General features: G+C 37.8%; 1 protein-coding gene across 3 annotated transcripts in view; it reads left to right on the plus strand.

Moving 5' to 3' along the window:
- The first annotated feature begins 108 nt into the window (after nucleotides 1-108).
- fnip1 (folliculin interacting protein 1) overlaps nucleotides 109-13,869 on the plus strand; it is a 39,620-nt gene continuing 25,859 nt past the window's right edge. For 2 of the 3 annotated variants that reach the window (XM_028031877.1, XM_028031879.1), the window contains exons 1-2: nucleotides 109-307; nucleotides 11,859-11,988. In XM_028031877.1, the coding sequence (XP_027887678.1) occupies nucleotides 216-307; nucleotides 11,859-11,988 (222 nt within the window). In that variant the 5' untranslated portion in view covers nucleotides 109-215. Of the gene's footprint in view, nucleotides 308-8,552; nucleotides 8,687-11,858; nucleotides 11,989-13,869 lie in introns of those variants that run through there. The other variant, XM_028031878.1, reaches the window with a different exon arrangement.

The raw sequence follows: 13,869 nt of genomic DNA on the forward strand, positions 1-13,869 counted from the left end.
ACTTCTCCAAAAATACCAGCCAATCACGTAAATCCGTCTCAATAGCCGCGTACGTGCCTGGCCAATCAAAATGAAGTAGCAGGTTACCAAGCAGCCCCTGTGACTAATGCCCGTCATATGACTGTGACACCCATGGAGATCGTTACAAGGAACGAGATTCGCTCCTGGATGTGAAAACAAAAGAGAGCGTGTACCGAATTTATTTTTGGTACAAAATGCCTCCGACCCTTTTCCAGAAACTTTTTAACAAGAGAAATGCGCTGTCGTCGCCGCCGCCGAGATGTAGCAAGGAGGACCCAGCTTTCAGGTACCTTTTTGTGTGTGTGTCAATGTTTGTATGTAACGTTGGCTACGCTAACGTTATTTCTGATATTGGCTTTGTTGTATTGCTGTCTAACACTTTTCAGGAGATACTTGTTTTAAATTAAGTACGCAAACAGCCTGTATAATTTTGTTATTTCAACTTGACTGAGGCAAACTCCGCGAAGACGTGAGAGACGTGTTGTCCCTTCTGGCACTGTTAGCTAACACGCTAATGCTAGCGCGCAGCGAGGCTGCTGCTGCTGCTGCACGCGCTGTGATGGTTTCCTCATCCCTTAGCAACCGCTTTTCTCTCATTCACTGAACCATTCCTGCTCCACTGCTATTTATCAGAGTTTACGGATGAATACTTCACATTTAAAGTTTGGTCTGAGCAGTTTATTGTGTTAGGAGTTCCACAAGCAGCATGCTCTTTGTTATCGTGTTTCCTTAATGAGTTTTCCCCACTCCTTTGGTTTTTGGTTACAGCTTTTAGAGGTCCATTATTGTGGTGAGAAATTATGCATTTACGTCTCAACAGCTGCTTGATTTTTAGTTCTTATGGAGCAAAGTACCAGTGGTTTCTCTTGGTTTTGTTCGCCCTGATAGTGCGGTCAGTCAGCGGAGGACACTGTGTGCGGTGGTAGCGGTGAGAGCATGTGATTGCTTCAGATGGCCTCTATAGATCAATCCCAGATCATGCGTTTGTCTCCTCAGCGTTTCTATCGTTAATGTGTGATTACAAAAATATTTTCTAATAATCTCTCAGGGGTTATTTATATTTAATTTCTGAATTTGCAGCCATTTGTCTGCAAAGCACATGGTTTTAATCTCGGTTCTGTCAATAAGCTACTTTTATCATACAGATTTCTAGTGTTAGTTTTTTGTCACACAAATATTTCAAATACTAATGTTGAAAAAGCTGTGCTAGCCAACTTACATGTGTGAGAAAGTAATTACCCTCCTAAAATCAAAACATATTTTCTAAAGCTGAATTTTGCCACACCTGAAAAATAATGAAATAACTTTCATTTGTCTGACATGAAGTATTACATCCAAATCTTAAGAAATTCAGGAACAAACCGTAATAAAGCCAGTACTTAGAAATGTAGTAAACAAAATGATGATTTGATTTGTCATCATATCAAAATTACTTGGCATTCATACAAGATCTAATAGTGATAATTCAACTATAAGAATGCCAAAAATGCAGTCATGAGAGTTTTCAGGCATATTTTCCCCTAAAAATCACATTTATTGTATTGTGGCGCTCTGTGGCTAATTTGCTGCTTCTGTGCCTGGATGGTGTGTGTTGTAGATAAACTCCAGACTTGCATCTCATTGAGATGCATTGGCATGACTGTATTATTGTGATGGAAATTAATCTTTGGCTGTTGTCACAAATGCCTGTTTCCTCCAAAGGTGGAATTGTTAGCAGTTGTTAGATTTAGGACACAATTACATTTTTACACTAACCCTATTTTTGCATAACTATCGAAATGAAAAAAAAGACTCAATAATCTTTATATTAGCTGAAGTAGGAATAATTGTTCTTTAAATAAATGTACATTTTTGTTTTTACTTTCATGATAGCATGAAACATTGTATTTAATCACAAATGTCACATCAGTAACAGTTTTCTTGTCAATTTCTTGATTATTTCAGAAATAATTTAATGTAGGTTTTTGTTCATAAAATCATTAAATTGAATAGTAAAATCCTTTATTGTTGGGAAATTATTTTGAGTAAATATAAAAGGAGAATACTCTGTTAGAGTACAAATATATTGTACTTAAAGAAAAATATGTTATGTCTTGAGCAAAAGTAACAAGTAGTCATGCAAGAAATTATGTAAAAAAAATTTTGTATAAATTCTACTAAAGTGCTGAGTAACTGATCAAATGATCAATTATTTAATATTTAAAAATTAAATCATCAAATGGACCAAGTTATAAAGTCCAAATTTTGGTATTTTAAGGACCAAAATGACAATAATTCAAATAAGTAACAAAAAATAACTAAATAAGGCAATAATATGTTTTCAAATCAGTTTCTTTCGATATAAAACTTTAATAAAAACTGTTGTCTGGTGAATCTTTGGTTAAAACTATCCTCTTTTTCTTTCAGTTAGTAGAAAATCCAGAAAGTAAAACGCACTCCTAAAAGTACATTTTATCAAAAAAGTTATTTAAAAAAATGTGACTTCCAGCCAACTCTGGTTTCTAAGGAGTATCAGTGTGAGAACTTTATTAAGGTGATAGAGAAGTGCACTGAGTGACGCGTCACAGACCTGGTTAGCATGATGATTTCTGGTTCCATGCCAGCATGGTGTGTTCTTGTGCACATTCCTGTTCACGGTCAGGCATGCCACTCAGGGGAAAGTGCTCTTTTTAGTTGTAAATACCTGGTGAGTGAAAGAAACCGTTCCCATCGTGTGTCTGCCGCTGGATAAAATTACCAGCAGACCTCAAAGCTCACCTCCGTGTGGTGCTGCTTGCACTTTGGCCCGAATCTGTGCCTGAGGACGTATCGTGGCCGCCAAGGTGCCATGGTCTGCAGCAACAAAACAAATGCTGTGTGTGTGTGTGTGTGTGTGTGTGTGTGTGTGTGTGTGTGTGTGTGTGTGTGTGGGCTAAAGGGGGCTGGGTGCCTGGCATCAGTCCTAGAACAGACAGTCAGCAGGCGTTTCTGTTAACTCCGTGGTCAGCTGTGCTCTCCATACCTCTGGCACAAGGTGTCCATTCATCAAGCATGAAGCGGCTCTGGAAGGGGGAATCTGTGAGACGAGATGTTTGGAGAGGACACTTTGATAGTCGGACCAAAATAGAGGTGCTTCTTAAAGTGATAAATTAGATCAATTGGAGTATAAATAAAAAAAAAACAATTGACGGTGTAAGAAAAATTGTATCGAGTTGTTCCTTTAAGACGCGATAACAAATTTTTCCGGGCAAAAGATTGTCCCTGAAGTTATTGCAATAAATAATGTTGTTTTGAGTAATATAATGGTAATGGCATAATAATGCAAGAATATTCCCAAAGATCAATAAACTTTAAATTCTAATAAACATTTAACACCAGAACTGGAAGATATTTTAATATCCAGAATAAATAAAACAATAGAAACAACAAATAAAATGAACTATGACCTCTCTAAGGAAATTATGCTTAAAAAAGGGCTAGTTGAGACCAAAGCACCGGACTGAAGACTTTTATCATCCAGTTTTTGGTAGAGATGGAGAGAAATTATTGTGCTTGCTTTAAATTATTTGCGATTTTATTGTGACAGGTCTAATAGGGGTAATTCTTAAATTAGATTTGTTGGAGTAGAGATACAAAGAAGCAATTGGTGATATAATATTTAGAGTTTTGTAGCGTTTCTGATCTAAGACGTGACTATTAATGTAAACCTAGGGTTGGATAAATGTGTCTGTGCACAGAAATGGACTTCAGAGACGAGGAGATGGATTTTAAATAAATATATCTTTCAGTTCTAACATAAAAATCCCCTCTGACTTAATATCTTAATCCAACTGGGTTTTTACAACCCATTGAACTCTGCATGTCATCTCACCCACCAGAAGCACTGTCACACCGCGTCGCTGTGGCTTCCAGAATACCACGGCGGGCAGCAGGTTGGATGACCCCACAGGAAAACCTCTCCTCTTTCCCTGGCTGCAGCACATGACCAGAGATGGCATACTGTACATTACACCAAGAGCCTTTGGCTTATCCTTTCGCCAGTCACAGCTCTCACCAGCCTCCTCTCTCTCCTCTGCCCAGCGTCACGTTGGCTGATTTTGGTTGGCTTAGTGAAATACAGCCTCTTATAAATTAATTTTGCCGTCATGTTTAGTTCCATAAGGTGCAGTATATTAGTAACTTAGTTCCTACAAGTCTGAATCAGAAGTGACCAGTGCCATTTTGGTAGGCAAGCGAATCCCAAAGCATGGATGAACCTTGACTCCCAGACCAACAAAAAGAAACTATATAGACTCTTGACCAATCAAGAGGAATGTAAACAAAATGCCTGCTGTTAGGATGGAAACATGTCAGATGATGTGGACAAGCTGGCTCCGCTCTCGAGTGCGAACAACAAGGAGGAGCTAATTTTGCTAGTTAATTTCTGGATAAATTTTGGGATATTTACCCTATAGTAAATATCACTGATATTTATGTTAGTTGGTGGGTAGAGTACTCAATTAGTAATCAACTAATAGTTGTAATGTGCTTATATTGTTTATAAGTTAGGAATGAGGTGAGAGCTATTTCTAAGCTTGTGGCTTGTTTATTGTTGTCATAGCAACTGTCATAAGTTGCTTGGTATCTACCAAGATGGCCTTCAGCTCCAAAGTTCCCGGAAGTGTTTTAAAAAAAGTGACCGTTTTAAATTCTTGTCAGTTGCAGTTGTTTAATTTTGTGGGATTCTCGTTAAAAAGTATTGTTCAATTATAATTAATGCAGAATATTTTAATTTCTATTTATGTTGATTTCATATTTAGAACAAGATGACAAACCTTCAGCTGGGTCTGATTTATTTATTTATAGAAGTCTTTTTGGTTTTCGGTGGTTCAGGAGAAGTTCCGTCTCAGGTTGCTGATTGTCATGGTATCCTTCCTCCACTGCATAGTTTCATTACGGTGTGTGTCATGTGAGGCTTTCATTAATCTCTGGCTGTCATGGTTGCGGAATGATCACATGGCTGCATGTTCAGTCACTGGCACAAAGCTCAGTGGGATGGGATGAGTCATCTGGACCTGTTTTAAGAATGTGCATTTTAATATCAAAACTCTGCTGAAGGCGAGAAAATTATTTGTTGCAATCTGCTGTGCATTTGGTTGCCACTTCGACTCATCTACACCTTTTAGCAACAGGGGAACTACCGTCTGCATTTTCATGTGACTTGTTCAAAAGATGTGATTGTCTCTTTTTCTTGTCATGTGAAATGCTTGAAGTCCCAATACTTTAAGATCTTTGCTACGTAGAGAAAGATGTGCTCATCTTTCTCTACTCAAGGTTCTTTAAGACTCAACTATATAAAATTGACTTGAACTGTCAAAAACTTGACTTGAAGCACCTGGATTACCTGTAGAGACGGACAACTGCAGGTAAACAGACTAAATGTTGGGAATAAGGAAGGAATAAAAGAAATATTTGTCTACTTCCAGTCTTCAAACTTGAGATGAAATTGTGCAAAATGACTTTAATGTTCCCCACTTTGGTAATCAGGTAAACTCTCACTCTTGATGTAAGATTATAAGAAGTTAATTTCCTTTTCAAACGAAGTCATTAATAGGTTTCTATAACAACTTGCCATAAACTCACCAGTTGTTCAACCATTGTGGTGTAGTAGCTTTCTGACACCCTATGAACCAATAAGCAGACTTTATAACCAAGAGAGCAGCATGCAAGTCTTCTTTAGTTTCTTATATCTCGAAAATGAATGTAAGCTGTTCAGCTTTTAGTAGGAAAATACATGATTCAGACTCATGCATTTCTTACTAATTAGGGTTAATAATCCAGTTCCACAGCTGAGTTGTAGATCTGGTTACACTTGTCCTACTGTAGGTAACGTGACTCAAGTTTTCAAGTTATAGCTCACATTCACAACTTAAGAGGATGCCTTCAGTGTTTTTTTTCAGGATTTATTGTTAATGTGTAAATTTACAGCCTATTAGGATGATGCATTCACATGCACAGTCTGGCTTCATGTGGCATGCCTGCTCAGGCTCTAGAAAGACGGCGGCTGTCATCGAGTTCCTATCGACACTATTTCGAGTGGCCATACTCATGCTTCTAAGAACTGCAGGGGACACGATAAAGATATACTTTTACGAAAATCAAAAGTCACAAATCACTCATGATTACGCACAGTTACAATCGAAACAGATTTAAATTAAATTGTGTTTAGAAAGAGCAGTAAGCGCAGCCGTTGCTATGCGAGAAGTTTTAAAGGTAGCAAACATGCCCACTTTCTCAATTCCCAAAATAAGAATTTTAACTGCAACTTCACAGTTTCCCCTTTTTTATTTTGTAGAAATGCTGCTGATATTTTATGGTAAAGGAAGAAGAGGACAATAAACTTTGTGCAGAATGGATAGCATACATGGATGTGTTCTCTGTCATAAATTAAGAATTTTATCAGAAATTTTATTTATTTATTTTTAGCATTTAGTTTTTCTATTAATGTTCTTTTCTCTCATACACAGTGATTTGTCTCAGAGGACAACCCCAGCAGTGTCAAAAGTCAAATGAAATACTCATTACCTAATTATCCTACTTTCAGCTGCCTGATGAGTTGGAGTAGTTTTTTCCCACCTCACTGCTAATTCAAAGCATTATACTTCCTACTAAGATACGTTTTTGTTACTAAAATCTTAATTTTCCAATATTTAACACTACATTTATTGGGAATTGCATTTTGACTCACCTTTCACCTCTTCTGTTTACGTCTCTTTCATGTGATTTTGTGGGAGAAACAGAAACTCATTATCGGTGCTGATTCAGCTAAATGCTTATTCAGTCATTAAGTAAGGAGTACGTTGAGTGTATAAATGTTTGTGTTGCAGTTTTGTTTATATCAAAACCACAGATGATGTAAACTACTATATAGAAATTGGCAAATAAATGCAGAGCATAAAGCAACTTTAGTAACTTTTTAACTTTTCAGCTGCTTGGCATCGTACAGCTGCTGGAAGGTACAGGTCATTTATTACTCAACATGCTGCTACTCATCCCCGTCTATTTTCAAGACGGATAAGGAAGTCCCTGTGGCAGTTTTGGTGTGTTTGAAGCCGCATTTTCAAACTAAATGTTTGTTTTTTCAGTTGCTCTAGCAGCCGTTTTGGTGATGAAATATCTAAAATTTAAACTCCTTCAAGACTTTCTTGAGAGATGTAAAAACATTAACACTTGAGAAACTGGATCTGTAAATATTTACACCTTTGCATAATGATCTAAACAGTAGCGTGCATGTATGCATTTTAAAGTACCGTACACTGCATTCTGCTCTGGGAGTTGCTTGTGCTGCTACATGTAGGTTAAACCCATGATGCATCTGGCAGGTTTCCAAAGCAAAGGGGCCCAGTTGGTAACTAATTGCAACATCGGTGTGAAGTTAGAGCAAAATGGTTGATGGATTTTCTAGAAAATCTGATACAATTTGCATTAAATATGCATCAAATTTTAATGACTCCAGAATGTTGGATGGTTTGCGTTTTAAATCTTGCAGTAATCCAAATATTTCTGCCTAGTCGTCTTTTGAGACTTCAGAAATTTCACTAATTAGACAATGCTGCTGGACCCAACAGTGTCTTCTGCAGCACACAACCGGAAGAACGTCACACAACTTGGGCTGTAGGGATGTTTATGTAACTGTCTCAGTGTGTGTGTGTGTGTGACACACACTCTGAGAAACACATGCACAGATGTTTCAGTGGCAATCGAGAGGGAGAGCTGGGGCTCTTTGAGGTCAGTATAGGCTGATGTCAGACTCAAAACAGTCTAGGAAACTAGACTGCTTTGTTATAACAAAGGGAGGGCATTGTTTGCATTATAACAGTACTGCCAGTCTTATTGATCCTGTTGATACACCTAAAACTACTCTCACATTTCTATCTTTACTAATGTATACTGAAATGCATAAAAGCATTGCAATACATGTTGCTTAGGTGCATTTATGTCATTTTATGTTAACTTGTGCTTCAGGTGAAGAGAAGAACCTGATTCCTGTCTGCACATTAGACTACATTCAATAAGCTATAGAGATTTGGTATGCAGCATACTTCCTTAGATATGGAATTTGAAAAAGGATTTAATGTATATAAACTTATTTTTATTCAAAACTGAAGATGGTCAGTTGAAAATTATTTATCATCAATTATACATTATGTCAAAGGTGTAAACTGCGAATCCACTGCTTTTTAGTTACCGTAGTTTAAGCAAACTATTAAAACTAACATGTGGAACATGTCTTCTCAGGATAAGAGTCCTGATATTGACCTGTCTTAGCGTTGTCTTAAAATCCAGTAATTGCTTATTTACATTTATTGGATGGAGACGGAACGAAAGGGAAGAGGAAACACAAGCGAGTGAAGAACAAAAAGAGTCGGATTAGAAAACAATACACAAACAAATCCCCTCTGTCACTGTCTTATCACAGCGCTTTCTGGCTGTCAGCAGTCCAGGCTGGCTGCTCTGTTGCTGCCTCTGTACTGTCCAGCACACACAGTGTTGCTGGGATCACCTGATAGTCTCATGTTGTTGTGTGAATTCAGTCCACCGCTATTCTTAGACCCTTACTTTGGCTGGCAGAGGAGAAGCGGAGAGGAGAGTAATAGAGTGGGAGAGAGGGCTGGGGAAAGACTGGCAGACCCGCGATGATGCTCAGGTAGGAGTGGGTAACATTTGACCTGGCTTGTGTTGATCCCACAGGACATGGTTGCATTGTTTAGGGTTTCAGAACTAGATATGCAAATATTGATTTTTTTTTTTCTTGTTTGTTTTTGGTTTTTTGTAGCGATTGCAGCCTGACCCATCCAATCGATCGGTGTTGATAGCTTGAACGTTTTTATGGAGCAAACCTTATGATGTGGGTTACGAGGATTTTTGATTTTAGCAGTGCTGCTTTGTTTTTAACATTAATTTATTGTTTAACATATTGAGAGGGTTTTATCTTTTTTAGTTTGGCAGTATCTCCAGGAAGTGTCTACCTTTTTATACCTGTCTCCTTGAGAAACTTTGTGTCAGAACCGGTTTAAACAATCAGGCCAGAGACAAACAAGAATGTAGGAGTCATGAAGTCATGTGCTGCTTTTATGAATGACTTCTCTCTGCTCCATCAGTGCTGTGACTGTCACATGGTCACTGACGGATGCGTCTTCCTCTGCTCGTTTTCTAGCTTCGGCTCAAAGGTTTCTGCATTTATCGGATGTTAAATTTGTTTACAAGTTTATTTTTCACTGGGAAGTTTGAACTGCTGAAGTTAATCTTAATGTTTGGTCACGGGTCCCTTTTGTGAAGTAGGAATATAGATAATATCATTTTGGATTTGAAAAATTATATATGTTTTTTCTTCTACAAATAAGTTGTTGTTTTTGGTTTGGTGGTTGAAAGAACAGATAATAATCAGTCTGAGATTGGAATTTGCAATTTCAATCAGCAGATCAAATACAAAAAAATTTTATTTTTAGTTTTTTGTCTATGATGAGCTATTTCATTGCATTTTTGTAAAGTAACAATAATAATCATGATATTAAAGTGTTTTTTTAGTTTTTATTTTTGCATTTGAAAACTAAAGTAAAAGAATAAACTTAAAATGCACTGTTCATTCTTTTTGTTCTGTTTCCTGGACGTGTCGGCCCATTTTACCTATACAGAGGCCAAATTCATGACTGAAACCTTCATCAGCAGTTGCCCAGCTGCAAACATGCATATTGTAGACTTGGACAACACCCCGAGTCATCTTACACTGAACTCTGTGGTCTATATTGACCCCCATAGAAAGCAATTTGAGCCCATTATGTAAGCGAGGCAGGGTTTACGTCACACAGTAAGCACTCAGACTGGGTGAGAGGTCAGGCCTTCCCTCGGATTCAAGCCAAAAAGGAAAAACTGAAAAAGATGGCTTTGGTTTTGGCAAAGTTGCCCAACATTAACGTGAAACAGCTACATGAGCAGAAAACACCAGCAGAACCAGCTGAGTGTGTCTGGTGATGCGATGGGTAGCGTCTTGATGTTTTTGGAGCCACGAGTTGAAGATTCTTGGTGAGTGTAGTAAATCCCTGTTCCCTGTAGCTTGGACAAACTGAATTGACAAGCTCAACTGTTTGTTTTTGGATCATAGTAATTAATATTCAAGATCAACAGAATTATTTGGGTTTGTTTGAGAGACTTTGTCAAATGCAGCATATGGCGCAATATAAACAGATGGAGGCTGAGATGTCAGCCTGCTGCATTCCTAATAAATCCTGAAAAAGTGTTATTTATGTTCAGCAGTTGTCAAAGTTGCCGTTTTTCTTCCTTTTGCTACACACTACCTGTCAGCTGGCTGAAAAAAGGCTCCTATATCTTATCGCTTAAAGGCTTTTTCTTTTGATTTCAAGCAAACGTCAGTAAAATACATTTGCTTGGTTTTGTTCAGTATTTTGTATGGATGAGGCAACAAATAATCAATGCAGCAGTGGAAGCAGATAAGTAAATACTGTCGTCTCTATTGGTCGCCTTCTTGATTAGATGACTTTGCCTCTTCTGGTGTTCACCACTTGGATGCTATTGTTTGGTAAACAGAGCTGAGATGTATGGGAATGATGCACATAGACCTGCATCAACAGGTCTTCCTTGACCTTTCAAGGCTCCCCAACAAAAACTGAGCAGCTGCTTTAGGTGTGAAATTGTGTGTTGGTTTGGTAAAAACAATTGTTCCTCTACTACCTTTCCTAATCAATCAATGATTTCAGCACTTGTGTTTAGAGTCAATGCTTCCAGTTAATAACCTATATTTAGGCCCAGCTCTGTGTCTGCTGTCATTTTTATAGCTCATAGTAAATTATTCAACTCAAAGGGGTCTTTCAGAGTTCGCTGAAGGGTCACCAATATCCACAAATATTGTTATAATTGGTAAGATGAACTAAAGGGTGTGGAAGTTCATGTTTATCTCCCATTTTTTATATATATTCTGAGGAAGTTGGGGTATTATGTCAGCAGCTTTTCAAATAAAGACTTTATTCACACGATATCTGCTTGCATTGGCAGATCTGAATGTATCACAAGGTTTTCTTTCACTCAGCTGGTCAGTGAATCATGACTGGAAGTCACTCTGTAGTTTCAGCTGTTAATGACTGCCTTCAGGCTTAATAATGACTCAGATAATCTGATAGATTTGTAGGCAAGTGATAATGACTCATGTTTTAATTGGTACAAAAATATAGATTTAGCTTTCTGTTTGAATAGATCTGTGGTGGTTTTGTAGGAGCAGGTTTTGGTGCCCTTTAACCTCTCCACCCCTGTTCCTGCAGGTTGAGGTATGAGATGGATTAGGTTGGATCTGCCATGGCCAATGCAAACGTTGGAAGCTTAAACTGTGTTTATTACCAGCTTGCCAGTAACTCATATTTACATTTACATGGATGATTCTCAGTCCAGAGGATTAAACTGTTTCCGTCTCAAAGAAAGGAAGCTGGAATTGCATTTTCCTTCCTTTATGTTCATTTCTTTTCTTTAAACTCAGAGCAGGGCTGCTTAATATTAGAAAATCTTGCAATGGCAATAATTTTGGTAGATATGAGAAAATGAATTATTCCTACCCGCACTTCTTCCAAATCCAAACCTTTATGTGAAAAATGTTTTTAAAAATGTGATGCATCTTTCCTTTTACTGTACATAGTTTAATTTTTCTTAACTCACAAGGTTTTAGGTTAATAACTTCTAATTATTATTATTTTTTTTATCATTTTGTCCCTCTCCCCATCTTCCATCCTCTTGTTTCCAATCTTCATCTTCCTTTGCCATTATTCTTTTTCCTTTTGGTCCCTCTTTCCTGTATCCATCAATCCCCCATTTAGCTGGCCTCTTCCCCAGCTGGAGCCCAGTCAGATCAGACTCATCGTGTACCAGGACTGTGAGAGGCGCGGCAGAAATGTCCTCTTTGACTCCAATGCCAAGAAAAAGGGCACAGAGGAAACCCCAATCACCGTGAGTCACGTTTACTTTGTTTCTGTCCAGCGTCTTTCCGAGGCCCAGCGTTGTTTTCTATAGCAACAATCAATTAAAATCACCACCTGTTCTTCTTTCACACTTTAAATTAAACTAAAAACACATAACTTGGGTTGGCTTGCTTTGACTCTACAGAACCTAGAGGACTGACACAGAACAGAGACGAGCAAAGAGAGAATTTGTCAGGAAATTTCACTTCTCTACTGTGAAAAATGTTTTTTAGATTTTAAGTCATCTGGTTGGACTGAGAGCAAAACAAATTAGTTAAGATGCTTTTTGTTTTAATCAAGCTTTTTTCTTCACCAGAACAGAGTGATAGCCGTCTTTTCAGTTTTGATTTATTATATCAATATCAAATGAAGATCGACTGATCACGCCTTTATAATTTTCCTACCTTATTGTAAAACTTGGTTGTGCAGATTAGATTTTTGGTTGATGTAGCTCTACTATAATTTAAAATGATGCAATTAAAGCATTAAAAATATGTTTTTGTTTGCTCTGTGGTGAACAAGCATTACTTATGTGAAGCAAAGATGATGTGAGAGGCCAGTCCTGTTGAAGCAAAGTTTAGTACTGAGACTTTACTTTTTAAACAGTCTTTGGCATTTATATTACAGATTAGTGATGTCAGGATCTAGCATTAAGCCTTCCTCACTCAGTAGCGGCATCAGTACTGAAGAGTGTTGTCAGGGTGTTGGTTTGTTGTGCTGCATTCATGGATCAGAAACAAAGTTTTGATGTTTTTTCTTACTTTTTGAACATTCAAGCTGGCAATCATCTGTTTCTGGTCACCAACCAGTTGCTCGGTGCTAGGGCTGTTGTAAACAAATATTTTAGTAATCGAGTAATCTATCGATTATTCTTACCATTAATTGAGTAATCGGATTAAAAAAATTGATAAAATAAAACATTGGTAAATCTGACATAACAGCAGTGTTACTATCGGATATCTATATCAGTCCAATTTTTCATATTTTTTGTAGTTTAGAAGATTAACCTGTAACAATAATTAACCTGAAAATTACCCTGGTTAATAAAAGTAACAAGGTTAAAAATAATATATATATATATATTTATAAATCAATCATACACATTTAAACCCCATAGCATTATAGCTCGCATTGTGTACAGCACTCAATTATTAATCTGGTTAATGGAATAAACCAGGTTAATAATAATTAACCTGTTAACTTTCTAAGTTAACCTGAAGAAAAGTTACACAAAGATCTGAAATTCTATTCAATTTAATAATAAAGAGGCTGAAATACACTTATAAAAATGTCTGTACTCCAGCAGCTTTTAGTTTATGTATTTAACTTCAGTGAGTTTAATAGATGGATTCTCACCTGGTCCCATACCTGTCAAGCTTTGGGTGTGAGAATATGGGAAATGACGCCTAGAGTGGGGGGCTTGAAGTGGTGGAGGAAATAGACCAGGGGACAGACGAACGTATGTCCGGGGGGTAAAGACGAACAAACAAACCTAATGTGATGGGGCGGTTACGATCGGTAGACCAGGGGACGAAAGTAAGAACTGGGGGAGCAATACGGGATATTTACGGCACCTTCGTTCGTCACACTCAGAAACTCATCTACAGCCATGTACCGCAACGATGCTCTCCGCCAGCTGTTTGTTCAGACCAGGATATGAAATTTATTGTGCGCTTTGTCTGTAAAGTTGCACTTACACTTTAAGCATCAACTACTCAGCCGCCCGCCGTGTTCAGTCTATCTGCTCACCTGTATTAATACTCCTGCAGTCTCTTCCCGCCGTTCGCTTTGAACAAACCAGCAGCTCCCGGAGGAGAAAGGCTGCCGTACTCCAGGCATCGCGCCAGTCATTTTAAGGACACTTATTGGT

The sequence above is a fragment of the Xiphophorus couchianus genome, chromosome 11 (assembly GCF_001444195.1).
Source record: "Xiphophorus couchianus chromosome 11, X_couchianus-1.0, whole genome shotgun sequence".
Taxonomy (NCBI): domain Eukaryota; kingdom Metazoa; phylum Chordata; class Actinopteri; order Cyprinodontiformes; family Poeciliidae; genus Xiphophorus; species Xiphophorus couchianus.